The sequence below is a fragment of the Crocodylus siamensis genome, chromosome 2 (assembly GCF_052110815.1).
Source record: "Crocodylus siamensis isolate JL-2025a chromosome 2, ASM5211081v1, whole genome shotgun sequence".
NCBI classification, from domain to species: domain Eukaryota; kingdom Metazoa; phylum Chordata; order Crocodylia; family Crocodylidae; genus Crocodylus; species Crocodylus siamensis.
This window is the reverse complement of record NC_143396.1, coordinates 191,834,619-191,861,043: the sequence shown is the minus strand read 5'-3', so window position 1 is coordinate 191,861,043 and position 26,425 is coordinate 191,834,619. Positions and strand designations below refer to the sequence as shown.

General features: G+C 47.3%; 1 protein-coding gene across 1 annotated transcript in view; it reads left to right on the top strand.

Moving 5' to 3' along the window:
* The window catches only part of IRAG1 (inositol 1,4,5-triphosphate receptor associated 1), a 254,944-nt gene that overhangs the window by 11,645 nt on the left and 216,874 nt on the right, over positions 1–26,425 (top strand). The window contains exons 5-9 of the mRNA XM_090032697.1: positions 955–1,013; positions 1,193–1,262; positions 1,736–1,894; positions 3,509–3,626; positions 7,103–7,150. Coding sequence (XP_089888823.1) covers positions 955–1,013; positions 1,193–1,262; positions 1,736–1,894; positions 3,509–3,626; positions 7,103–7,150 — 454 coding nt within the window. The remainder of the gene's footprint in view (positions 1–954; positions 1,014–1,192; positions 1,263–1,735; positions 1,895–3,508; positions 3,627–7,102; positions 7,151–26,425) is intronic.

Below are 26,425 nucleotides of genomic sequence, written 5' to 3'. Positions count from 1 at the left end.
AGTGAACTCAGGATGTACTTCCAGCCCTAACTCTCCTCTGTCTCAACTTTGCCTCTTTGGTTCAGAATCCTGACTCCACTGTACAATTTTTCCATCTCCTGGATATTGAGGTGGAGGGGCTCCCCTGGCCTCCACTGCAGCACTTGGCCCTTCAGATCTTAAACCTTTGCCTGGGCTTTGGCCTTCTGGCCTTGGCCCTTTGACTTTGGCTGTGCCCCTCAGCCCAGGTCCATTTCAGAGCCCTGTGACCTTGCCCCCCTTGGGCTTTGGGCCTGCTCGCACAGTCCTTAAGGCCTCGGGTCCCCTCTCATCATTTGTCCTGTTGGGCACAGTCTGTTTCATTGCAGGCTCTGACCCTCAGTTCACAATCTATTTCTCCAGCAACATGGAAGTGTCTCTCTGGATGCTCGCTGTGATTTCCAAGCCTCCTCTGACAGTCACTTTTGGTCTCCCAGCTTTAAACATAAATGCAGGCATAAGCAAACTGCTTCAAATTAAAATCTTTCCTGAGCTTTGGTCCATGTCACACCATGATTATAACAATTAATTTCACATTGGTGTCTGGTGCTGTGGGGCTTCCTTTCAGTCCCTTGTGGTCTGGAGCTCCTTTACCCTGGCAGGTCAGAGCCAATCTGTGGCCCCAGCCACGGTCCTGGCCTTAAGAAGCCTGTAACCACCCCGCCACCTGTCACCTACCCACGCTTTCCCCATCAGTCCTGGCAATTTTAGTCCTGATTGTTATTCCCACACCTGAGGCAAGCGGCATTTCCTCTCTGCTCCTACAGCCAACTGGTGTAGGTATGGGACCCATTACAGTTACCTACAGTGATTATGTAGCATTCAGCATTACAGTAAAGCAAACTTCCTCGTAAAGGAAAAATGGGATGGATGAATGTGCTGGGGTTATTTTAATCTTTAAATAAGTGAACTTGTATTAATTTTTCTAAAATTTAGTATTTCAGATAAGTCCACTGAAAATAAGTCTACAAATAAAAGAAACCCGGATAAAAATAGTAAGCATCTTTGATCCTATTTTTTAAAAATATGTAGCATGTTTTGTGCACTACTATATTACATTATAAATATAAATATTATTATATGCAATATATTTGACACATTCTTTGTAACTATTATGTATATAAGCATTTCACAAATGGCATTAGCGTTGTGATATTTTCTGTCTGTTTTCCAGGAGGAAATATAGTATTTTTAACTGAGGAAGATGCTGAGACTTTTCAAGGAGCAACTGAAGACTCAGAGATGTATGTTGGATTAGTGATGTCCAACCTTTTCATCCCATGGCCCAGATAAATGGTGCCATGTTGGTCTGCATGCTGGATATGGACCGTGGCCTGATCTGGCATGCAGAGTGGCGCAGCCAGGCCTGATTCGGCCATGAGGAAATGGCCCAACTGGGGCCTGATCCAGCCATGCAGGGCAGGCATATCCAGGATCTAAGGCAGCTGCATCTCTTGGCTTTAAAAACATTTTTACACATAAATATAAACTTTTATTTTTTTAGATATTGGGACATCTTATTTATTAATTACATCTGCCAACAGGTTGGATGATAACACCTAACTTTTTTAAGTCTCCATGTCAGATTTGGTCCAGATCAACATGGTGGCAGTTGCAAGAAAATTGTATTCTGCTTAAGATATGATTTAAATTTAAATGTTATTTGAACCAAATATCTGAATTAATGGTATGCTTTTTTCTTTCCATTTTGTTGAAGGCAATTGGATGCTCTAACTAGTAGTGTTGAAGACTTAAAATACATGTATCAGAAATTAACTGGCCAGGTACTGGGTACACAGAAAGCAATGGAAGTATCAGATGAAATCTGCCTGGAATTGATGGATGAAGTTGCAGAACTGAAAGGCAAACTAACAAGGTATGGCTGATCCCTGGAATAGATTATTTTCTGCTCAGCATCCTTATATCTGAAAAAAAATGTTTCATTTAAACTCTACCTTCACTAATGTGTCATTCGTTCAATTATAAAACTGTGCAAATAAAACAAATTGCCTAGAGGGTCGGGCTAGGATTTGGAATGACTTGGATAGACTGGAGAAATGGTCCACAATCCATCAAATGAAATGCAACAAGGACAAGTGCTAAGTTTTTTTTCACTTCAGGTGGAATAATTTCATGCACAAATACAGACAAGGGAATGACTAGCTAGGCTGCAGGTACTGTGGAGGTTACTGTGGATCATAAGCTGAATATGAGACAACAGCATGCTCTTGTTGTAAAAAAGGCCGATGGTATTAATAGGAATGTGTCTTCCAAATCAAGGAAAATGATTCTTCTGCTTTATTTGGCACTGGTGGGACACCACTTGCAATACTATATCCAGTTTTGGGCCCCATACTTCAAGAAAGATGTGGACAGATTAGAAAGAGAGCAGAAAGCAACAAAAATTATTACAGACTTGGGAAGCATGACTTATGAGGAAAGGCTGAAAAAGCTAGGATTATTTAGTCTCGGGAAGAGAGAGACCGAGCCAGGATTGATAACAGTCTTCAAATACCTCTTCAAATAATGAAGAGTTATTAGAGAGAGGATGGAGATGGGCTTTTCTCTGTGACTGCAGTGGACAGGACTAGGAGCAATGGCCTCAAACTGCAGCAGGGGAAGTTTAGGTCAGAGATTAGAAAGAAGTTTCTCACTCTGAAGCTGGTTAAGTACTGGGACAGGCTTAACATACAAAGACTGTAGACTCTCTATCCTTGTAAATTGTCAAGAGCAAGTTAGACAGACACTTGGCTGGGATGGTTTGGTCAGGGATGATGCTACCCTAAACAAGGGGCTGAACTAGATTGGTTTAACTAAGTGTTTGGGAACTCTCCAGGAGACCTGATTTTTTCAGATGAAGTTGGGGAGAAATTGTGGAAATACAGTAAGAAATGTCTCTCTCTCTTGTTCATGTCTCACTACAAGTTTGCTATGATCTCATGTAGTTTCATTAGGCAATAACTAATTCCCCTTTGTTTGCATGTGTGTAATTTGCCATCAGTCTTCTTGCTTTTTTTGTTTTATTCTTTTCTACTATACTTCTCTCTTTCTTTCCAAACCCCTGTCCATTCTCCATTTTCAAGACATTTTGACTGTATCAAAGCACCAATATTTTTGCTGCCAGAGATCTAAAAGCTAGTTTGGTATCTTGTGATCTTCACTTCACAATTTCAAAAAATGTTGAGGCCTACCTGATAAAAACCTGCAAATAATCTAAATGTAGAAGTTCTTGGATGTTAGTGGAAGCTCCAAGCATCAGGTGCTTTAAAAATTGGTTTATAATCCTTAAATCATGTCCCTTTTTAAAAATAAACATATAGTTTATAAGAACAGTGCTAGAAGGGATCTTGGGAGGTCATCAAGTTTAACCCTCTACTCAAAGTGGGATCATACCTGTCTAAGCCATCCTAGACAAATGTTTGTCTAATCTGTTTTTAAAAGCTTCAGGAGCAATGCTCACATGCATGGCTGATACGCATTTATTTTTCAGATTGGAGCAGTATCCTGTACACTTAAAATGTATATCGAATGAGCTTGAAGATTTCAAGAGCAATTTAGTGAGCTTTTGTGAGGAGAATCACATGATTCATGGATATTGCAGAAGTCTGGTACATGTGTTTTTGTTTTGTTTTTTATATTGCACCAAGAAAAGATGTCCATTCTTATTTTTTAAAGTAGGGGTTGTCAACCGAGGGTACTTGGAAAGGGGTAGGGAGTATGCACAGGCGGGCGGGTAGGGATGTAGCACCACCAACCCACACCGCCACCAACCAGGAGCAGGGCCAGAGGGAGGGGGATGGGGAGGAGCGAGGGCAGCACCTTCTTTGTACGGCCACACAGGCACCACCAGGCCAGCCAGATGCAGGAGGTGAGGGAGGGCAGGACCTCACACATGGCAGCCATGGTCGCCACCCACCACCCCACACCACAACATGCAAGCTCTCTCCCTCCCTCTGCATCTGGCTGCTGCCACCTCCTCTCCGCCTCACCAGAAGTGTACCCAGAGGGGGTACACTCCTTAAAAAAGGCTGAAAACTTCTGTTTTAAAGGAATGGTCATACAAACTGTCAGCAGTGTTTCACTTCACTATTCTAATATAATAAAGCCTTAGTCTTAGGGATGTGCAAAACATCACTTTTCCATTTTGCTTTGAGGTTTGATGGTTCAACGGAACAGTTTCGTATCGAATTTCACTTCCAGTTGAAACAGCTGTTCTGTTCTGTTCCGATGAAACAGAAAGGCTGTTCCAACGCTTTTTAGATGTTTCACTGAGGATGGAGAGTCAGCCCAGCTGGGCTGCTTTCTAGTCCCCTGCGCTAGGTTGCAGTGAGGGTGCAATCTAGCGCAAGGGATGGGAAAGCAGCCCAACTGGGCTGCCTTGCTTCCCCCTACCGGATCTTGCGCTGGGAATGGGAAGTCAGCCCAGCTAAAATGACTTCCCATCCCCAACCTATAGTCAAAACATTTCGACCAACTTCATTTTGTTTCAAGGCTATTTCGATGGCCTTTATTTTGTTCCGGTTTTGCTGTTTCAACCTCGAAATTGGTCAAAACAGTGTTGAAATGAAACAGCCAGCAAAACTTTGCACAGCCCTACTTGGTCTGTCTGTAATACTCTGGGCCAACTCTGTGCTGCCCACAGGGCAGGCGGCAATTTGGCTAGCCTGGAGCATTACAGACAGACAGACAGGAGGAGGCTGGGGGCCAGGGAGTGGGCCAGGTGACTGGGGGAAAAGCATGGCATGGCATGCTCCCAGCTGTGCCACGCTGCCTGCTGCAAGGTGTAGCCACCTGGTGTGCTGCCATGGGGCACTGCCGCACAGTGCAGCACACTGTGTCGTACCTGCTCCCCTCCCCACTGCCTTCTGCTTCCTGCCACAGCCAGCAGGGAGCGGGAGGTGGCAGGGAGGGAGAGAAGAGGGGAGTGGGCATTGCATGCAGCACAGCCCTGCAGCTGCACCCTTCCCCGGTGCACTGCACAGCCCTGCAGCAGTGCGCCCCACCCCATCCCAACGTGTCCCTGACCACCTGCCCCACTCCCTGGACCCTGCCTGCCTCCACCCAGGGAGGGGAAGCAGGGAGGCGAGGTGGGCGTGGTTGCACATGGCCAGACACTGAGCATGGGGCATGGGCAGCTACAGATGCCACATGCAAGCTTCCCCCCCCTTCCTAGGTGATGGTGGGGGCGCATGGGGCCAGACACAGGAGGAGTCGGGGGAGAAGGACATGTGCCCTCTCTTTGGCTCCCCCATGCTGCACTCCTGGACAAGCTCTGATTGGCCCATGATCTGGCCCAGCCAGGGCTCTGTTCATGGTGACGGGGCCCCAGCCGGGCTGGGTTGTGGGGCAGCCTGAGTCTGGTGGCTCCTCCAAAGGCACAGCGCTGGAGAGCCAAGAGGGAGAGGGGGCCATGGCTGGGCCAGATCACTGCTGCTGCTTTGACAGTGGTCCAGTGTGGCACCTTCTGTTGCTGGGCAAGCTGGACAGCAAGGCACATGGCACAGCATGGTGCTGCTGCCAATGCAGTGGCAGCAAGGCACAGAGCAGAGGCTGAGTGCAGCCTGCAGCTGCAGCTGTCCCTTGCCTCTTGCATAGAACAGGGGCTGTGAGCTGCACCCCTGGATCAGACATGGGGCTCTGATTGCCTCATGACCTGGCTGGGGCCCCGTTCACAGTGACTGGGGCCCTTCCTGGGTCAGGTCGTAGGACAATTGCGGCCCAGCAGCTCCTTCAGAGGTGGGGTGTGAGGGAGTTGGGGAATGGACCCGGACTCAGGGGGAAGTGGGGAGAGCGGGCTTGGACCTGGATTGGTGGGGGAGTGGCGGGGGGGGCACACAGGCCTGTGTCCCTGCCTATCCGTCATTTTTGATAGGCAATTTGCTAGTTTCAAAATATTTTGGGGTCCTACTTGATAAGGACTCGCAAATAATCTAAATATAAAATTTTGGAAGCATTTGTGGGAAAGTATCAGATGCTTTAATAACTCAGTCATAACCCTTAAAGTTGTAGTAATCTAATGTTGGGGGTTTTTTTCTAATTCAGGGTTTTTCAACCATTTTTAAGGAACGTACCCCTTCTGGGTACACTTCTGGTAGAGCAGGGGGGTGGCAGTGGCCAGACTTGGAGTGGGACAGGGGATAGTGGTGGCTGGACATGGAGCAGGGTGGCGGTGGCTAGACCCAGAGCCTGGAGCGAGGGCTTGCACATGGTGGCAGTACAGGGTAGTGGATGGTAGTGGCAGCTGCCACGTGAGCTTCCAACCTCCCCAGTGTCCAGCCACCCTAGTGGTGCCTTTGCAGCCTGCAGAGGGGAGCTGCTGCCCTTGACCCTCCTCCTCCCCCCTCTCCCCCAGCCCTGCTCCTGGGAGTGTGTGACGTGGGGTGGTGCGTGGCAGCCCTCTGTCCCCACCCACCCACGTGTACCCCCTAGCCCCCTTCCAAGTACCCCCAGGGTTATGCATACCCCCAGTTGACAACCCCTGTTCTAATTGTTGGGGAAATGCTTGATTTATAGAAGATTCCTTCATAACCTTTTAATGATGTTATAATGAAGGATCCTCTTTCTGTCTGCTGACTACAAGTAGGGAGTGTTAAGAAATATTTCATGACCAAGTGGCCCACAATAAGGAGAATTCAGTTTGTTCCATTACAGGGAATATATCACTATCTGAAATATTTCTACCTCCTGCTGATTTAGGGGCTGTGAAACATGAAAGAAATGGGTGTCTTTTCTATGGGGTCATCTCTAAGAGCCATTTTTCAGTAAGAATTTGATACCAAGATAGAGGGATAAATCGATGAGGGAAAAGAACCATTATTAATCCTTTCATAAACCTGGTAGATTAATTCAGTCTATTTACGTATCAAATTCACGTGCTGAAAACTGAATTTGATAGGTGAATATATCAAATTTAGTTTTCAAAACATGTTTCTTTTAATCAAAACACTGAATGAAGATTAATATGCAGATGCCATAATATTAGTCCTGGTCTTTGTTACTAACAGATACTGGGCCTTTATTTAGTTGGACTTTCCTTTCCCTCTAGCATATTTTAATTAACTTTTTTTTTCCTTTTACAACATAGAAAAAGCAAGTCAACTCTCTTTCTACAAAATTAACTACATTAGAGGAGGTGGGTAATGATTGTTTTGAAATATCAAATGGTTTTTAAGCCAGTAATACAATGACATGATTGGTGCACTAACAATAATAGGATATTGTTTCTTGTTTTTTTTTAAAAAAGATTTCATTATGTCTTGCAACAAAATGAAAACAGGAGAGAGGAATCTTCTCAAGACTACAACTATGATCCTATTGGAAGTAATAGCTTATTGAATATTATTTGTATTTCCTGTAACAAGCCTAATATTTTTCCTTTTCCTCTGGAGATTTAAATTTATTTGTTGAAAGTTTTTAAGTGTGTTAGCAAAAATGTTTTACTTTAACCTACATTCTCTACACCACTTGTTTAGTCATCTAAACAAAAACAATGTTTTTCTTACCTGTAATGCAATCAGTAAATCCTAAAGTTCTTGGAGATTATTTTTAAAACAGCAGCATAATAACAGAAGACATGGGTAGCAGTAAATTATATCCCCTTGCAAGAAACTTCTGTAAAATATGATTTTTGTTCAATGTTTCATATGTTTAGTTCCACATTTTTCTCGTAAGTCCAAGAGACTTTTGTTCTCTGTTACTGGTAAGTAATGTAGAGGATGCCATACTTAAAAGAAGGCTATGTTTTCTAACTTCAGTTCAACAAGCTATTTAAGTCCATAACTAAGCTTATGCACATGAATGGCACCTTTACTTCAGTATGACCTGACCTATGCTTAAGTACCTTCCTGAACCTGGTCTAGTTTGGAAAGAAATTGGTAATTGGTATTGGCTATTTTTCAACGTTGTTGCAAGGTGTTGTTGGTATAGAACGATGTGGCTAGGGACAGACATTCAAAAAGCCTCAGCCTGAATTGATTCAATCTTTCAAGGTTAGTCTAACTTGGAGAAAGTGAACTGGTTTGCAAGTGAATAGGTATTTGGCACATGCCTCCAGGCCAGAAGCCCAGGGGCGCTAGAGCAGCCCTTCTCTTCCAACATGGGAGCTGAGCAGAGGGGGACATGGCCAAGCCCTGACAGGCATGAGTTAGACTGAGGGGGGGTTTAAACACCCACCCTGGCCTGCAGGGCTCAGAGGCTGGGGGAAGAGGGAGTTTCTGTTTGGTAGGAGGGAGGAAGGGAGAGCTCTGCCCACCCCAGCAGGTTCCTGACAGCTGGGAGCAATCCCCACGCACAGGGCTGCCCGGCCCCAGAGGGGAACTGTTCCCCCTCCTGCCTTTCCCTCACTGCCGCAGGGCAGGGAGCGGGCTCTGTTTGGTACTGGAGGGGGGGCTCTTTCCCTCTCCTCCCTCCCACCACTGTGGGGTGGGGAGGGAGGCACTGCAAGGCTGCTTGGCCTTGGAAGGGGACTCTTCCCCTTGCTTCTCCCCCACCACCGAGGAGTGGGGAGGTGGGGGTTTCATGTGATGCTGCCTGGTCCCAGATGGGAACTCTTCCCTATCCTCCCCCACAGGGTGACAAGGGGGGCTCTGTTCCATGCTGGGGGGTACTCTTCCCCCTCCTTTTCCTCCCCTGCCTTCACCACCAAGGTGGGGCTCTGTGCAGGCTGCCTGGCCCCAGCCCCAGAGGGGGACATTCCCCCCTGCAGAGTGGGGAGGGGGGCTCTGTTCAGCACTGGGAAGGGAACTCTTTCCCTTCCTCCTTCCCCCACCCCCTGCTCCCACAGTGCAAGGAGGGGAGGCTCTTGCATGCCGCTTGGTGGGGCCAGGCCAGGCCAGGCTGTGGGGGTGGGGCCAGCCCTGGCTGGTGCAGCTCAGTGATAGGGGGGTGAGAGCAGCCAGGTAGCTGCTTTTTCTATCAATGAGCACCTGGCATCCGTGGCCAGCAGCTGGTCAGGCAGTTGCTTATCTGGGCCTGCTCAGAGGCGCTGCGGGCCCAGAGACCAGCAGCCACCCACCACAAGGCTTGCAGAGGCCTCGCAAATACCCGCAGTGCCTCTGAACAGGCCTCGATAAGGTGCTGTCCATCCAGCCACTGGCTGCGCACGCTGGGCTGTTCTCGCTGACAGGGGAAGCAGCTGCCCGACTGTGCTCACCTCCCCATCACTGAGCTGTACCCGCTGGGAGTGGCCCCACCCCTGCAGCCTGGCCTGCCCCCAACCAAGTGGCTGCCTTAGCTGGGACTGAGCAAGGCCAGGCTCTGCCGGGCTGCAGGACCAGGGTCACCCCCGGCAGCTGTGACTCCATTAAAGCCACTCCCTGTGCCCCAGCTGGGCCAGGCCAGGGAGCACCATAAAAGCCTCCACTCCTGCCTCATGGGGGTGGTGGCATTGGGAAAGGAAGGGGAAGAATTTCTCCCCTGCAGCACTGAAGAGAGCCCCTGCTGCCCCACGGGGGGGGAAGTGTCCCCCTCTGGGGCCAGGGCTGGGGCTGGGCAGCCTGCACAGAGTCCGCCCTCCCCACCCCTCAGTGGTGAAGGCAAGGGAGAAGGAGGGGGAAGAGTACCCTCCAGCATAGAACAGAGCCCCCCTCCCCACCCTGCGGTGGGAGGAGGAGGAAGATTCCCTGTCTGGGGCTTATGAGCATTGCATGGAGCCAGTACTGGGGTTGCTGGGGGGACTCCTCCCCCATCACTGATTGGCCACTGGGGGGACCTCTCTCCCCATCAGCGATCGGCTGCTGGTGCACCCCCAGAGCCAGGAAGCACCAGTCACCCATGCCCAAATCAGTTAAGTGATTGACTTTTATTAGTATGTGTTTAGGATTGTGAATCCAAAAAGATGACAAAGCCGGTCGGGAAATACAAATTGCCCGAGCGAGGGACAGACATTAGAGGGATGGGGGTGAGGAGGGGAACACAACTAGGTTACAGAAAATACAACGTTAGCTAACTAAGCCTGGGGAAGGAGAGGGAGGGGGTTTGTGACACTGAGAGAGAAAGAAACCCATTACAATGGTCTGCAGTGGTGGAGGAAGTAGTTCGAAGAAAGTGTCTCAGTCCATATAGAGTCTCATCACAGGGGTCCTCTTCAGGTGGAGCAGGGTCGTCCGTTGCTGATGAATCCTCTCTAAGTGAAGTCCATCTGGTGCAGAGGGGGGGTTCAGGTGGTCTCCTCTGGGTCCAGTCCGGCGTCGGTTTGTCTGGTGGGGTCGGAGTACTGGCGGTAGCCCATGATGTGTACTATGTAGATGTCATGGGACCAGCGGATGGTGTCAGACACCATGAGGCAGCGCATCAGCTTGGCGTAGTGGCGGGAGACGCGGCAGGCACGCAGGATACTCTCATCACTGGGTTCCCAGGCTCCGAGCATTCCCATTATGAGCACGTCAATCATCACATCGTAGCCACGGCCCCTCAGGATGTCATTCAACCAGGTTTATCTCAAACCATTTTCAGCCATTTTCAAACTGGTTTATGTGCACTGAATGTCTATTCTGTTAGAGGCATAAACCAGTTTCTGATCACTTAAACCAATTTATGTGTGATGTCTGTCCCTAGCCTGTACGATAGCAGGAGACTACTGATGGAATAAGCTCTAAATCTATACGCTTGCTAAACTCAGTCTCTAAAGCTGTACACTAAACCTCATGGATCTGGTGTGTAAGTAGTAATACATCTCTTTAGCTCTGTATCTGATTCTGGATACTGAATCAGGAGAAATATTTTAGTTTAGAAAATTATGTGCTGTTGTAATAGTACATGGTATTCCTCTTTCTGTTTTTTCATTGCTTTCTTTTGTTTATAAATTGTAATTGGCACTTTTTAGGACTGTAAGGCTGTAGTGTACAGATTGTTGGCCCAATTAATTCATTGGATTCTTCTGGTAGAACCCAGGCTGCAGTGGAAAATAACCACAGATGGAGTACAGCACACAAGCTACCTGCAACTTGCACTCCATCAACATGTTTGGATTTGTGTGTTATGTACAAAGGGGATATGATTCATTGGTGAGATGGGATCAGACAGAGCACCCCAGAGATATTAGGAATCCTCTGCCAAAACAATTCCTTAGAGCAGTGGTTCTCAACCTTCTTGGACATCAGGCACCCCTCCTTACCTTGTGAACTGAATGGCACCAAATTTTTAAAAACTAACTTTATATATTACAGTGCTTATCTCTTTGCAGAAGGGCTGGGCAGTGGGAGTGGGGAATCAGCCAGGCAGGGACAAACCTGAGCTTGTGTTTATCTGCTTACCTCCTCTCATCTTGCAGCATTCTTCAAGAGTTCTGATAGCACCCCAGGGTCCCATGGCACCCTGGCTGAAAACCACAGATAGAGAGGTTTGGCTGGAGTTGAGACCTGTCCTCCCTTGGCATGGGACCAATATGTCACTACTCTGTGACCTCTTCTACTGGTGGTAGTGTCTTTCCTCATGCATAGAAATATGTTTATAAGTAGAAATATATGTTTATATCTACAAACATGGCCTGGGATGTAAAGTCAAGTCATGTTCTTTCTGGCTTGCACATCTTCAACATCAATAAAGCTTCCGCAGCTGGAACTGGGTCAAAAATTCTGTTGATGATATAGGAGCCAGAAAAGAATCTCCAAGGGCTGAACTGCCTTTACAGGGATAAGCTGAATAAAAGCTTATTTTTCTTAGTCAAGTGACCTTGAATATACAGACTTCCTTTTTCTGTTTTGAATAAAGATTGTGTCATGTCACATACTTGCTTGATATGTGATTATAACCTCACCCGGTACTAGATTCATAGATTTCATAGATGTTAGGGCTGGAAGGGACCTCATGAGATCATTGGGTCCAGCCCCCTGCCCAAGGGCAGGAAGTCAGCTGGGGTGAGATGACCCCAGCAAGATAAGCATCCAGGCGTTTCTTGAACATATCCAGAGTAGGTGCTTGCACTACTTCTGGGGGAGTCTACTCCAGACTTTGGAGACTTAGGAAGTAAGTTTTTCCTTATGTCCAGTCTAAAATGGTCTTCCAGCAGTTTGTAACTGTTAGACCTTGCCTTCCCTTCTTTGTATGAATGGGTGTTGGTTATAGCCTTGTTGGGCTAAGGACATAGGCAGACAAGGTTCTTTGGATAAATGTGGTGTCTTCTATTAGACAAACTGAATAGTTGGAAAAAATGTTGTGTGCAAGCTTTCGGGCACAAAAACTCTTGTTCTGGCATTGGAGAGAGTCTGCTGGTGTTTTGTGTGCTCTCCTGGGTGGAATAGGGTAAATATGCAAAATGCAGGTCTGTGAGAATACAAACACGTGGCGGTGAGGATCTGAGACAATGGGACACAATAAGTGAGAGACAGGTAGGTTGGGAGAAGAAGGAAGGGAATGTAGCTAGTAAAATGCAGACAGGTTACCTGGGATTATCAGATGGCAGGCAGGTTATACTGTGCCATAATTCCAGTGTCTATATTTAGTCCATGATTTTTTGTATCCAGTAGATTAATGGAGTGAAGTTCGTAGGCTTATCTATGAAAGGTGTTTTGTAAGTTCTCTTTGAGGATTAGAACTGAGAAATTCGAGAGAGAGTAGTTGTCTTGTGAGACGTTTGTCTTTGATAGATTTTTGGTGTGCGTTCATTCTGGTTTGGAGTTGTTTGGTTTCTCCTACATATTTTCCATCAGGACATTTAGTGCATTGGATGAGATATTACATTTCTTTGTATGATGCCATATATGTCAATGGGGTACAGTGCATGAAGAATGAACAAGACCATCTTAGAATAAGCTTCAGCTTAATGTGAAACATACTGCCAAATCACATGTGTAAGATTTATTTTCTTGCAGTTCTATGTACTATATTACTTTTCTTCCCATTTCATGTTTGGTCTTTTAAAGTGCTGGTCAAGTCCTATTCTGTTTTGCACACAGAATGTCTTGTTTTGATTGTCTACTTTCCATTAATTTTTTAATTTTATTAAAGTGCAGAGCCCCATGAGGAGAAAAATGCAGCTATTTTTAAGGTGTTGTAAGTTTGAAGTGCATGGGTATATTTTTCAGGGCATTATACAAGAAACTAAATCTTACAAGAATAGTATGTTTCAGGCCTTGGTGGAATACTCTATGTAGCTCATCTAATGTCTCAGTTTTGAAAGCCAGTAAGATTTAACTTATTTGTATGTGTTGGGGGGGAGGGTATTATTTCATTGTAGGTGGACACCGGATCAGATAATCAAAATATTTGACCTATTAGCCAAAACAAGGTCTATTTATCTTATTTGGAATAGCCAGGAGCAGGCCAAACTAGTTTGGCTTAGCTCTCATCAAATCGACCTTTTCTTCTCCAGCAACAAGCATGAGATCCTCTTATCTGTACTTAATGGAGTTTTGCTTGAATAAGAGACTTTGTGGGGATTAGGCTTTGACCTGGCAATGTAGTTGTAAAGCTTAATTTCATCATTCTAATATGATAAAAGCCTTAGTCTGTCTGTCTGTCTGTAACGCTTTATTCACACTCTGATTGGTTGTCTCGGCAGCCAGTCATAGTGCTGTGGACAGACAGAGACACACAGCAGAGCACTGCCATGACAGTAGGGACAGAGGGGCTGGAGTGGGGGGTGAGGCCAGCAGCGTGGTGCTGGCCTCATCCCTCCACGCAGGGGAGTGCTGCCATGAGAGCAGGGACTGAAGGTCTGGAGTGGCAGGGCAAGGCCAGCACCGCCATGGAGCCAGGGGCTGGGTGGTCCCCCTCCCCCCCACCCCCAGAATAGCCGGCAAGGAGGGGGAGGCAGCAACAAAGAGGGGAGGGAGGGACAGGAGTGATAAGGGGAAGAGGGTTTACTGGTGGCAGTGTGTGGCCAGCCAGCCACCACCACATGCAAGATCCCCTCCCCCCAGTTCTGAAAGGCAGGGGGGGCACACGGTCCTGCACCCAAAGCAGCAGAGGGGAACCAGACCCAAAACAATGGTGGGGAGGGCGGGGATGAGCCCAGGCCTGAAGCAGCAGGCGGGGGAGCAGACCCAGACCTGAGGTGGTGGGGGGTGGAAGGGGGAGAAACCGGACCCCAACCCAAGGCAGAGGGGGCAGGAGCAACGCAGGCCTCTGACCTCTCCCTTCCTCCCCCCCATGACTCTTGACAGGCAATTTGCTAGTTCATACTTTTCATGTAATCAGACTCTGACCCATAAAGAAAGTGTTATAACTATCACAGGTTCAAGAAAGGAGCTGTGAAGTGCAAAGAAGGTAGGTTTTTATTTAGGCACAGATGGGCAAATAAAACAGAATTACAGATCACAGGACAAATCACATTTTGTAGAGATACTTTTATATTGCTGTAGCATGGAAGTCCTTCTTTTAGTTGCACAATGGGTTAAATCTTATCCCCTTCCTCCTGAGGAAGCTGGGCAAAGGTATGGTTACAGCTGCAGTTCTGTACAAGCAAGAAGATGGTAAGTCTGGCTCCTGAAATGCAGAGCTTAGTTCTCTGAAAGCTCCCTCTTTGTTCTTGCATATCAGGATTTAAGGGTGGCTTAAAGAAGAAGCAGAGTTAATAACTTTGGTGCTGTGCACAGTACTGTGCATCAGTCCCTGACCTCTCTCTGCCTCTGTAAAGTGAAGAGTATCTAAGCACTAGAAGTTACTATAAGGTCAGGGCTATTGATTGTGGATTGTGGTCTGAGTTGGAGGATTTTTCCTTCCCTATCCTCACAAAGGTTTCTTTGCTGGTACAACTGGATAGATATAGCAAACCAGGCAATAATGTCACTCCTGCCTAAAAGAGGAAAGACCTGGTTTCTGATTTCTTTCTTTTTCTTAATATTAAGTGTGTGGCATTTAACCTTCAAGCTTCTTGTATTAGGGTTGTGATGGTCATGGTGTTTTAACTGTTTCCTTTAAGAAAAAGTAGGGCTATGAGAGCACATGTTGTGATATCTGCTGGGAGAGCAATCCAGCAGTGCACAGACAATCTAGGAACTTTTTGGAAAGTGTTGGGAACAACTTCCTGGTGCAATTGCTGGATTGGCCAATTAGGCACCATGCTTTTCTTGACCTGCTGCTCATGAACAGGGAAGAATTGGTGGGAAATATAGTAGTGGATGGCAATTTGGATGGCATTGAACACAAAATGATTGAGTTCAGGTTCCTGAGAAAAGGATGGAAGGGTAGAAGCAGAGTATGGACCCTGGACTTCACAAAAGCAGACTCTGACTCATTCAGGGAATTCCTGGGCAGGATATCCTGGGAAGCCAGTCAGAAGAGGCCAAGAGTCCAGGAGAATTGGCTGTACTTTAAAGAGCCCTTACTGAGGGCATAGGAACAAACCCATTCTGGGATGCAGGAAGACTAGCGTGCATGGCAGAAGACCAGCTTGGCATAGCAGAGAACTCTTCAGTAAGCTAATACACAAAAAAGAAGCCTATAAGAAGTGGAAACTTGGACAAATGACTAGGAAGGAGTATAAGAGTATTGGTCAGGCCTGTATGAATGAAATCAGAAAGGCTAAAGCACAATTAGAGTTGTAGCTGGCAAAGGATGTGAAGGGTAACAAGAAGGCTTTCTACCAGTATGTTAGGAACAAGAGGAGGATCAGGGAAAGCATGGGTCTTTTACTAAATTGGGGAGGCAACCTAGTGACAGAGGATGCAGAAAACCAGGAAGTGCTCAATCCCTTTTTTGCCCCAGTCTTCACAGGCAGGGTCAGCTCCCAGACTACTGCAGCAGGCAGCGCTGTTTGGGGAGGAGGTGAGCATCCCTCAGTGCTGAAAAAACAGGTTAGGGACTACTTAGAAAAGCTGGACATACAAGTCCATGGAGCCAGGTGTGATTCACCAAAGGGCACTGAAGGAGCTGGTCAATGTGGTTGCAGAGTTGCTGGCCATTATCTCTGAAAATCATGGCAATTAGGAAAGGTTGCACACAATTGGGAAAAGGAAAATATGGTGCCCATCTTTAAGAAAGGGAAGAAGGAGGATCCAGAGTACTATAGGGTCAGCCTCGCCTCAGTCCTTGGAAAAATTATGGAGCAAGTCTTCAAGAAATCCATTTCTAAACACTTGGAGGAGAAGTGATTAAGAATAGTCCTCATGGATTCACCAGGGGCAAGCCATGCCTGACCAACTTGGTTGCCTTCTAGGATGAAATGACTGGCTCTAAGGACATGGGAAGTCCAATGGATGTGATATACCTTGACTTTAGGATGGCTTTTGATATGGTCTCCTACAACATTCTCACAAGCAACCTAAGGAAGTACAGATTGGATGAATGGACTGTAAGGTGGATAGAAAACTGGCTAGATCACTGGGCTCAGAGGGTAGTAGTCAATGGCTCAACTGTCTAGTTGGCAAACTGTATCAAGTGGAGTGCTTCCAAGGCCGGTATGTTCAATATCTTCATCAGTGACTTGGAAGGTAGGATAGAGAGCAGCCTCAGCAAGTTTGAAGATGATACCACGTTGGGGAAAATAGTAGATATGCTGGAAGCTATGGCTAAGATAGTTTCATAGTTTGTAGGGTCAGAAGGGACCCGAGTAGATCACCTAGTCCGACCCCCTGCCATGGCAGGAAAGAATACTGGGGTCAAATGACCCCAGCAAGATGTTCATCTAACCTCCTCTTAAACACCCCCAGGGTAGGAGCCTGCACCACTTCTCTTGGAAGCTGGTTCCAGACCCTAGCCGCCCTGACTGTGAAGTAGCGCCTCCTGATATCTAACCTAAATCTACCCTCTGCCAGCTTGTGACTGTTATTCCTGGTCACTCCTGGCAGTGCTTGGGGAAACAGGGACTTCCCCAGTGCCTGCTGATCCCCCCTGACTAGTTTGTAACAGGCCACGAGATCCCCCCTCAGCCTTCTCTTTTGGAGGCTGAACAGGTTCAGGTCCTGCAGCCTGTCCTCATAGGGCCTGCCCTGTTGTCCCCTGATCATATGAATGGCCCTCCTCTGGACCCTCTCCATGCTGTCCACATCCCTCTTGAAGTGTGGCACCCAGAACTGGATGCAGTACTCCAGCTGTGGCCTGACCAGTGCCGCATAGAGGGGGAGGATCACCTCCTTGGACCTGCTCGAGATGCATCTGTGGATGCATGCCAAGGTGCGGCTGGCCTTCCTAACTGCCTCTCCACACTGCTGGCCCATGTTCATCTTGGAGTCAGTGATGACCCCCAGATCCCTTTCCGCCTCCATGCCGATAAGAGGGGAGTTCGCCAACCTGTAGGTGTGGTGCCGGTTGTTCCTCCCGAGGTGCATCGCCTTGCACTTGTCTGTGTTGAAACCCATCCTATTCTCGTCCGCCCACCCTTGTAACCTGTTTAGGTCTGATTGTAGCCTATTGCATCCTTCCATTGTGCCCACGTCCCCCCACATCTTAGTGTCATCAGCAAATTTGAACAGGGTGCTTTTTACCCCCTCATCCAAATTGCTGATGAAGATGTTGAACAGTGCGGGCCCAAGGACTGAGCCCTGCGGAACCCCACTGCCCACGTCCTTCCAGGTCGAGAAGGACCCATCCACTACCACCCTCTGGGTGCGGCCCTCCAGCCAGTTGGCGACCCATTTGACTGTGTGGGTGTCTACACCACAGCCCCCCAGTTTCTTAATGAGAACAGGGTGAGAGACAGTGTCAAAAGCCTTCCGGAAGTCCAGGAAGATTATATCCACTGCTACCCCTGCGTCTAACGATCTGGTGATCTGATCGTAAAAGGCCACCAGGTTGGTCTGACAGGACCTTGCACTGATGAACCCATGTTGGTTGCCCCTAAGCATGCAGTCTCCTGCTGGCCCCTCCTGGATGTGTGCCAGCATCATTTTCCCGATTCAGAGTGACCTTGAGTAATCAGAGGATTGAACCAAAAGAAATTTCATGAAGTTCAATAAGGACAAGTGAAAAGTCCTGCACTTACAATGGAACAATCCCATACACTGATACAGGCTGGGGACCTACTGGGTAAGCAGCAGTTCTGCAGAAAAGGATCTGGGGGCACAATGGATATGAGCCAACAGTGTGCCCTTGTTGCCAAGAAGGCTAATGGCATACTGGTCTGTATTAGTAGGAGCATTGCTAGCAGATTGAAGGAAATGATTCTTCCCCTCTATCCAGTACTGCTGAGGCCACATCTGGAATACTGTGTCCAGTTTTGGGACCCACACTATAGAAAGGATGTGGACAAGTTGGAGAGAGTACAGCAGAGAGCAAGGAAAATGGTTAGGGGGCTGAGGCACAGACTTCTGAGGAGAGGCTTAGGGAACTGAGCTTATTTAATCTGCAGAAGAGAAGACTGAGAGGGGATTTAATAGCAGCCTTCAACTACTTGAAGGGGGGTTCCAAAGAGGATGGAGCTAGACTGTTCTCAGTGGTGGCAGATGACAAAACAAGGGAGCAATGATCTTAAGCTGCAGCAAGGGAAGTTTAGGTTAGCTATTAGGAAAAGCTTTCTCACTAGGAGGGTAGTAAAACACTGGAACAGTCTACCCAGAGAAGTGTGGATTTTTCATTCTTGGAGGTTTTTAAGATCAAGCTAGACAAAGCCTTGCCTGGGATGATCTAGTTGGGGATCATCCTGCTTTGAGCTATGGGTTGGACTAGATGAGACCTCCTGAGGTCCCTTGCAACCTTAATTTTCTATGATTCTATGACTCATAGGCATTTATACACATACATTTTCATGCCGGGATGCACTGGAGATCCGGTGCATTGAAACAGACTCAGTTGAGTCTGCTGCACGCACAAGCTGACATGCACTGCACTGCATCACGTGTAGTTGTATAAGCAGCGAAATTCACGTCAGCTTGCATAAAATGGCAGCATTGCACTTTTCAACTAAAGCACCTTCGACATGTTTTAATTCAAAAGCACACCACTGCCATTTTTTCAGCACTGCTGTGCATTTCGCTGCTTATACAACTGTATGTGCTACAGTGCCGGGTGCTTTTAAAAGCACCTGGTGCTGCTGCACAAACATATGTAAAAATGCCCCATGTTGCTTATTTAATACTGATATGGGTCATTTAGGCACAGCCTGATTTTTGGGGCCGGTGTAAATCTTCTGTACTTACCCTGAGAACTGTGCGCATAGACGCATCCTTTCAGGGGAAGCTGTCTGTTCTTCCATATGCACTAAGCCTGTTTTGAGGACTGGTATTGAGGGATTCTATACTCTTTGAGTGGCATCTCTCAGCAGAGGTACACAGAAGGACAGCAGTCCCCATTTTCCCCAGTAAACAAAGTTTGCATTGTGAAAGAGAGTTGGGTATGGGAGATGCATGGAAGAGGTTCCCTGTGTGCTCTTAACTCATGCTGACAGAAGGACACAGTTGTCAGCATAGACACAAATGGGTCCTCCATTTGAAAGCAACAGTAAAAGGACAGAGTAACAATTTTAAAAAGTAACCTTCTGGTCAATAATATATAAAACTGCATGCCTGTAAAGCATGTGGTTTCATTATTGGCAATAGTATACATCTTATATTGGATAATGACTGCTTGGTTTTGTTTAAACAAATTTTTAAAAATCAAGGAAAAGAAGAGGAAAAATCTTGTTAACGCAGACTGAAAAAGCAGAGAAAGACATTATTTTTCTTTTAAAACTCAGTAGTTGCAATAAACCTTAATTCTTTTCTGTTAAAAATAGCTTGGGCCAGTCATGCTGACATGTGCAAAACAAGCTTCTCCAAACATTTCTTTTAACACTTCTTGAGCTCGACTTGCAAGAATCTAAACTGTTCCCTTGCCAAGCAGAATCTGTCAAAAGTTATGACAAATCACATGTAGTCTGATGTGACAAATATCTGATGACAGCAAATATCTAGTACAGACCACAATAAGTTTACTATGTCTATGATTTATATAAAACTGGAATCCAAATACTGATATATGGAAGGCTGCTGAATTCCTTTGCTGCCTAGTGGTGCTCTCCGGTTTTTAGCCCTGGAGGAAGCCCACTTTTCATTTTAATATTCTCCTTTTAAATAACAGGTAGTGTGGTGAGTTCATTTTGCAAGGAAAGGTGAATTTAACTCTTTGAATCTTTTAGACTATTTGTAAGGGGGTGTTTTTTAAGATGACTGGGACTGAGAGCAGTTCTCCTGCAGACCTTTTCAACATCTGCCAGCCAAGGCAGTAGAGACCAAACTTGGTCTTGCAGTCAGAACTAATAGAGGTTACACAAGCCCTGCTCATTTTAATAAACTCTGCTTTAAGTAGGTAAATATGTAATACATAACCAAAGGTTCAGTATAACACACTTACATAAATGTAAGTATCAAAATATTCTGTATTGTATATTATTATTTTTGGGGGGGGGTGTAGATAGGCATGTGTGTGTGTGTGTGTGTGTGTGTGTGTGTGTGTATGTGTATATACACACATACACACACACACAATACAAAACTAATAATATACAATATTATTAGCAAAAATCTTAAGAATATTGTCTCTGTGTGTGTATATATATATATGTGTGTATGTGTAAATGTATACATATTTACCTATTAAGATTTTTGGTAAATATACAGGAAGATGTCAAATAAATTACTAGTAAGATTGGAATATTACTATAGCCATGATGGTCCAGGAAATACAAATGGGGGGGGGAGGGGGAAGGGCGTTGTGAGGAGGTCTTGTGATATCCTTAGTAACTGGATACTTGTGAGTGATGGCTCTTCAGTTATTTTTTGTAAAACTATGAAGTAGAGCAGGTCTGCCAGCAGAGGGCAGTATTAATTTATAAACGCAGATAGTTAAACGGTTTCAAAAGAGAACCTGGCATATGATTTCAGTTTTCCCATATGAACACACAATCTCTCTAGGGTTTATCATATTATATAACAGCACTTGGGATTTGTAATTCTATTATACTTGGTGCTGGGTACGTTTCTTCTATAAACCCCAAATATATCAGGATTAACAGCTGGAAAGCCAGTGTGGCCTGTAGTGACTTCCAATTTCAGGAACATTTTGAATACATTTAAAAACCTGTTTTGCCATTTCTGTTTATATGACCAGAAAATAGAGGAATAAATATTTTTTCAAGGCACTGTCTTGTATTCTTCTAACTTATTAAACCACATTTTTCAGACCTTAGCCTATAGATTCTTTTTTTTTTTTCTTTTGAGAAACATATTAGGGTTATAGAAGTTATAGGCTGTTTTTCATATTCTAAGATACAAAGCTCTTAATTTCAGCCAGGCTCTTCTTACATCTGTCTAAATGGCCTACTTCTCTGAGGCCAGCTCTATTGAAGTCAGTGGAATAAGGGGGTAATGACTGAACAGAATTTGGAGATGGTGGGTAGATTCCATGCCAGTCTAATGATAGTATGTGTCCAATTCCCCCTTCTTGCATCCAGAGGCAACCTCTTCTGGGGTTGGGGAGATGCCTGCACTGGAAGGGAGGGGTCAGGGGCAGATCCAGGATTTGGCAAAGGACATGTGGAAGCAGCTACCTGCACTGTATGGGTGGCTGCACCCCCACTCCCAGGCTCCTCCACCTCAACACACTGGTGCCAGTAGATTGTGCTTCAGGAGAGGTAAGCATCCCTGCCTCCCTCTCTCTGCATCCAGTTGCTACTGCTTTCTCTGCTGCCCTGGGTGCAGGGGAAGTTTCAGACCTGCTCCTGCCCACTGTAGCTGGACTACCAAGGGGCTGGGTTTAACTGGGAGAGTGACAGCAGCAATGGGGAGGCTGTTGGGTTCCCACAGGAGCAGGCATGGGAAAGCACTGCCATTGTCCCTGTCCTAGGTGAGCCCAGCCCAGTTCTCGATGAACAGTGCAACTGGGGTGGACTGAAGCAGCAGTGAAAATTCCCCTGCTCCCAGGATAGTGAGGAAAGCAGCCAGGCCAGGTGAAGGATGGTGGGAGGGAAGGAGGAAGGAGGGGAGGGAATGGGATTTGACATGCTTCGAACATGAAGGGGAAGGGGGATTCCCTTCCTTGTGGAGGACTTCTTTTAAAGTCCCCAGAGGCTCCAGCAGTATGATCAAGTCCAAAAGTGGGGTGCAGCTGTGCCACTGCACTACCTTTTCATCTGCCCTTGGAGGGGTGCCAAAAGCAGCGGAGAGAAGTCTTACCTGCTTCCCCTGGCAGCTGCTGCCACAGTGTGGTCTGCCCACAGTGAGGTGCAGCTGTGACCTCCCCTGCAGCACAAGTGGCATCTCCCGCATCGTGCTTTTTCGAAGTTTTTGATCTGCCCATGTTACTACCCAATATGGTTATTCCAACAAAAACCCTAATTCAGGTACTTTGTATAGGCACCTGACGTGGTTACTGTGGAGAAAATTGACCTTACTCCATAGTAAAAGTGGAATACATGCATAGTGCACAGCTTTCACCAATGCAAGTCACTCTCTCTTGGGTAAAGTCACCCCTTGAAGTGAGGAGTAACTATAGTGAGTTAATTTGTGTGGCCACCTTTTTCCAGCTGTGGGATGGAATGATACACCCTGGGTTAGAGGAGTGTGGGCACTACGGCCTGGCCATCGCCACTACTTGTCTCTGGGGAGAGTGTCAAAGTCCCCTGCTGCCAAATGCCACCGAACCCTACTTCTGTGGGCTGGATCCAGTAGTTCCACAGGCTAGATCTGGCCCATGAGCTGTAGGTTGCCAACCCCTGCCTTACTCAGCTTTATCCCAGGGTTTCCTTTTACTCTGTGTAAACTGGGGTGGACAAAATATGGCCCGCAGGCTGGATCCAGCCAACCAGGCAATTTCACCTGGCCCATGGGGTCCCTCCATAAGCCCTCTGTAACCTCTGGCCCTCACTGCCCCTCTGCAAGCCAGCCCCTCCATGCAGGAAGTACAGGTCTGGTTGCTAAGCAACCACCCCGCACACCAACCTGGCCTGACCTGCCCTAGCCTCAAGCCAGAGGGCACTGGAGACAAGGCTCTGTCTGCCAGAGCTTGTGCCAGGTTGCCCCAAGACTGTTTCCAGCCTGCGAGCCTAGGAATGCAGGTAAAGACCCCACCAGGCTGGGGCTAGGGACTCTCACTAGGGGAAAGGGGTAGAAGTGCAAGGAGCCATGCACTATGGGGCTGAATTGGCCCCACACCTTGCAGGAGTACAGGAGTGCTATGGGGCTGGATCAGGCTGGGCCTGCACACATGCACAGCCAGGGATTTGGGTGCAAGTGTAGGGAGTTGCATGTTATGGAGCTATGTTGGGCTGGCCCCACATGCTACTGCAACCTCTAGTTGGGGATTGGAGTGGGAGCATGGGAGCTGCACACTATGGGGCTGGGTAGGGCTAGCCCCACACCCTGCCACCATACGCGGCCAGGGACCTGGACAGGAGTGCTGTTCGGCCAGATGCAGCTGGACCTGCTCACTGCCACCACATCCAGCTCCAGGGATTTGCACACTCCAGGAACTCTGAGGACTGCCCCTCACCATACATACCCCTACCCTTCCACAGACATTCCCACACCCCTCCACCCTTACTATATACCTATATGGACCCACACTTTCCCACACCTCCCCCACCCCAACAACATACCCCACATCCACCCTCCCCACACACGCACCCACTCTCCACCCACACCTCCCGCATACACCCCTTATCCCCCACCTACAATATACAAAAGTAAGCCTGTATTATGAGCTATTATGCAATTGCCTCTAGAAATGCTACAAACATACATAAGTCAGGACAAAATTATTTTTTAAACAAAATTAAAATAAGTTATAGTAGATGTTTGACTCTCTTTTAGTTTATGATTTGGGGTTTTTTTTCCAGTTTCAAAACGGCAACCTCCCCTCCCAAAAGGAGTACTTTGCAGGCAAGCATGGGGCCACTTATCGTGGCAAAGGTCAGGGGGTAAGGGTGGGACTTCAGGTCCCAAGATGGCAGCCAGGGGGCTGGGTAGTTGTCAAGGGATGGGTTGGTAGCCCGCAACAGCTCACCAAAACTCGTTAGGTGGCCCTCCAGCCAAAATAACATCCCACCACTGGTGTAAACAAACTCCCTGCCACCGTTTAGCCAGGTGTTGTGAGCAACCAGCTTGGGAGTACTCCTAACTACAGAGGAAAACCCAAAGTAAATTACTTCTCAGTAATCATGTTGTGTTTCCATAACCTCAGTTATACCAGAAGAAAATCTCTTACCAGTACAGACTACTCTATATAGGGAACAGGTTTAAGCTATACTGGTCAAAGAATTCTGCCAATTTAGCTATGCGGTTAAATGTTTTTAAGTATAGACAAGCCTCTAGAATGCCTATGTTATCTCAGGACATTGATAGCACTGCAAGCAGCAGAAATTAGAGGTCTCTTGCTGTCAGTCTGATGACTTCATCCTCATGCCTATTTAAGTTCTAGAGCTATACCAAAGAGTTCTGCATATAAGTGCATGTGCACATACCCAGTCAACCAATTTCATTCTGTATAATTAAAATATAATTATAAAAAACACTTACATGGCTGTACTAAGTCTTTTCTCACTTGGTGTTTGTTTACTAGGGCTGTGTGAAGCTTCCCCAGCTGTTTCCTTTCGACGCTGTTTTGACTCGTTTTGAGCTCGAAACAGTGAAATTAAAATGAAGGGCTTTGGAACAGCCTTGAAATGAAGAGGGCAGTCAAAATGTTTCAAATTTTGAAGCAGCTAGGTGGTGGGAGGCAGAGGAGAGCCAAGGCTGTGCTCCAAGTGGTTCCACAGCCCCATGTGGCTCAGCCTGGTGGGGAATGCACCCCTGGCTCTCCCCACCTCCTGCCATTGGAAGCTGAGCCCGGCGGAGGCTGGCAGAGCCGATCAGAGCACAGCTCTGGCTCTGCCCGTGTCCTGCTGCCAGGGTCCAGTCGACTCCGCCAGCCCCCTGGAGCTCAGCTTGGTGGCGGAAGGTGGGCAGAGCCAGCACTGCGCGCTGCCTCTTGCCACCAGTCTGAGTTCCACAGAGCTGCAAGCCACTAGGAGCTGAGCCCAGTGAAGGGAGGCAGAGCACAGCCCCGGCGCTGCACTCCAATTCCCCCCACCGAGCTTAGTTCCATGAGGCTGTAAGCCACTGGGAGCTGGAGGGAGGCAGAACCAATCAGAATGCAGCGCTGGCTCTGCCCACCTCCGGCTGCTGGGCTGCACTCCACTCAGCTCTGCCAGCCCCATGGAGCTCAGCCCGATGGCAGGAGGCAGGGAGAGCCGGCTTTGCCTCCCTCCACCAGGCTCATCTCCCAGTGGCTCACAGCTCTGTAGAACTGAGCCCGGTGTAGGGAATCGGAGTGTAACACTGGGGCTGCACCCTGCCTCCCTTCACCGGGCTCAGCTCCCAGCAGGTCCAGCCCCGTGGAACTGAGCCCGGTGGGGAGAATCAGAACGCAGCACCAGGGCTGCGCTCCCCCTCCCTCAACCAGGCTCAGCTCCATGAAGCCACACTGGATGTGAGCTGCACCCAGTGCAGGTCCCAGGCAGCAGTGGCAGCCTCCCACCCACACCCCCGGGAGGGCTGCAGGGCTCTGCCAGACTCCTCTTGAGGGTGTGGGCCCTTGATCTGCTTGCTGGATCACAGGACACTTCTTCTGCTGCCTGGGACTGGCACTGAGTGCGCTGCTGGTCCTGGGTGGCAGGAGCAGCCTTCTGTCATCCGGCAGGCAGATCAGGGGCCCACCCGCACCCCCGGGAGGAGTCTGGCAGAGCCCCCCACAGCCCTCCAGGCCCCTGATCTGTCTGTCAGATCACAAGATGCTGCTCTTGGTCCCTGGCTCCTAGTTGTCTATAACTTGAGGTGCAGTTTCCCAGAAACTTCTGCACCTATCTCTTTGAAACTTGGCAGGCTTCGTGTCCTCAGAAGGGCCTACCATCCCTGCAAGTTTAATCCAAACCAGGTAAGAAATGTCAAAGTTATAGGCAGTTTTGTGCTTCCCCATTATAGCCTATGGGTGAAATGTTGAAACAGTGAAACAGTTTTGACAAAAGGAAATGGAACAGTGCTTTCGAAAAGAAACTTTGTTCCATCAAAATGGAAGTTGAAACAGAACGGTGCTGTTTCACACAGCCCTATTGTCTATACAGGGATATCTGCCAGCAAAATTACAAAACTATGGCTGTATCAGTATAACTTCCCATGTAAATAAATGTTACTTTTTCCAATTAACTTATTGTATTCCTATTCATTATTCATAGTGTTATATTTCTGTTTTCATGTACAAGTGACAGTTGCACTCCCATTACAAATTTTCAAATGCATAATTACTTTTCTAAGCATGTGTCCTACTCGAGCAATCAGGAAAATCACCTTCATGTATAACAGTGTTCAAAACTTGCCACTCTTATTTGCATTCATTTATTTAGTTTTTTTCTTTCTTATTTAGTCTAGTCTTAGGTTAACCCATTTGTTAGGTTTAGTGGGACACGGCATATTCCTTTAGTTTGTCATGTGGATCTGCTCCATTTTTTCAAGAGATGATATTTGATGTGAAGTAACAAATTCCAAGGTAGGAAGTAATTGCCTGTTATAATACTGAGCACAAT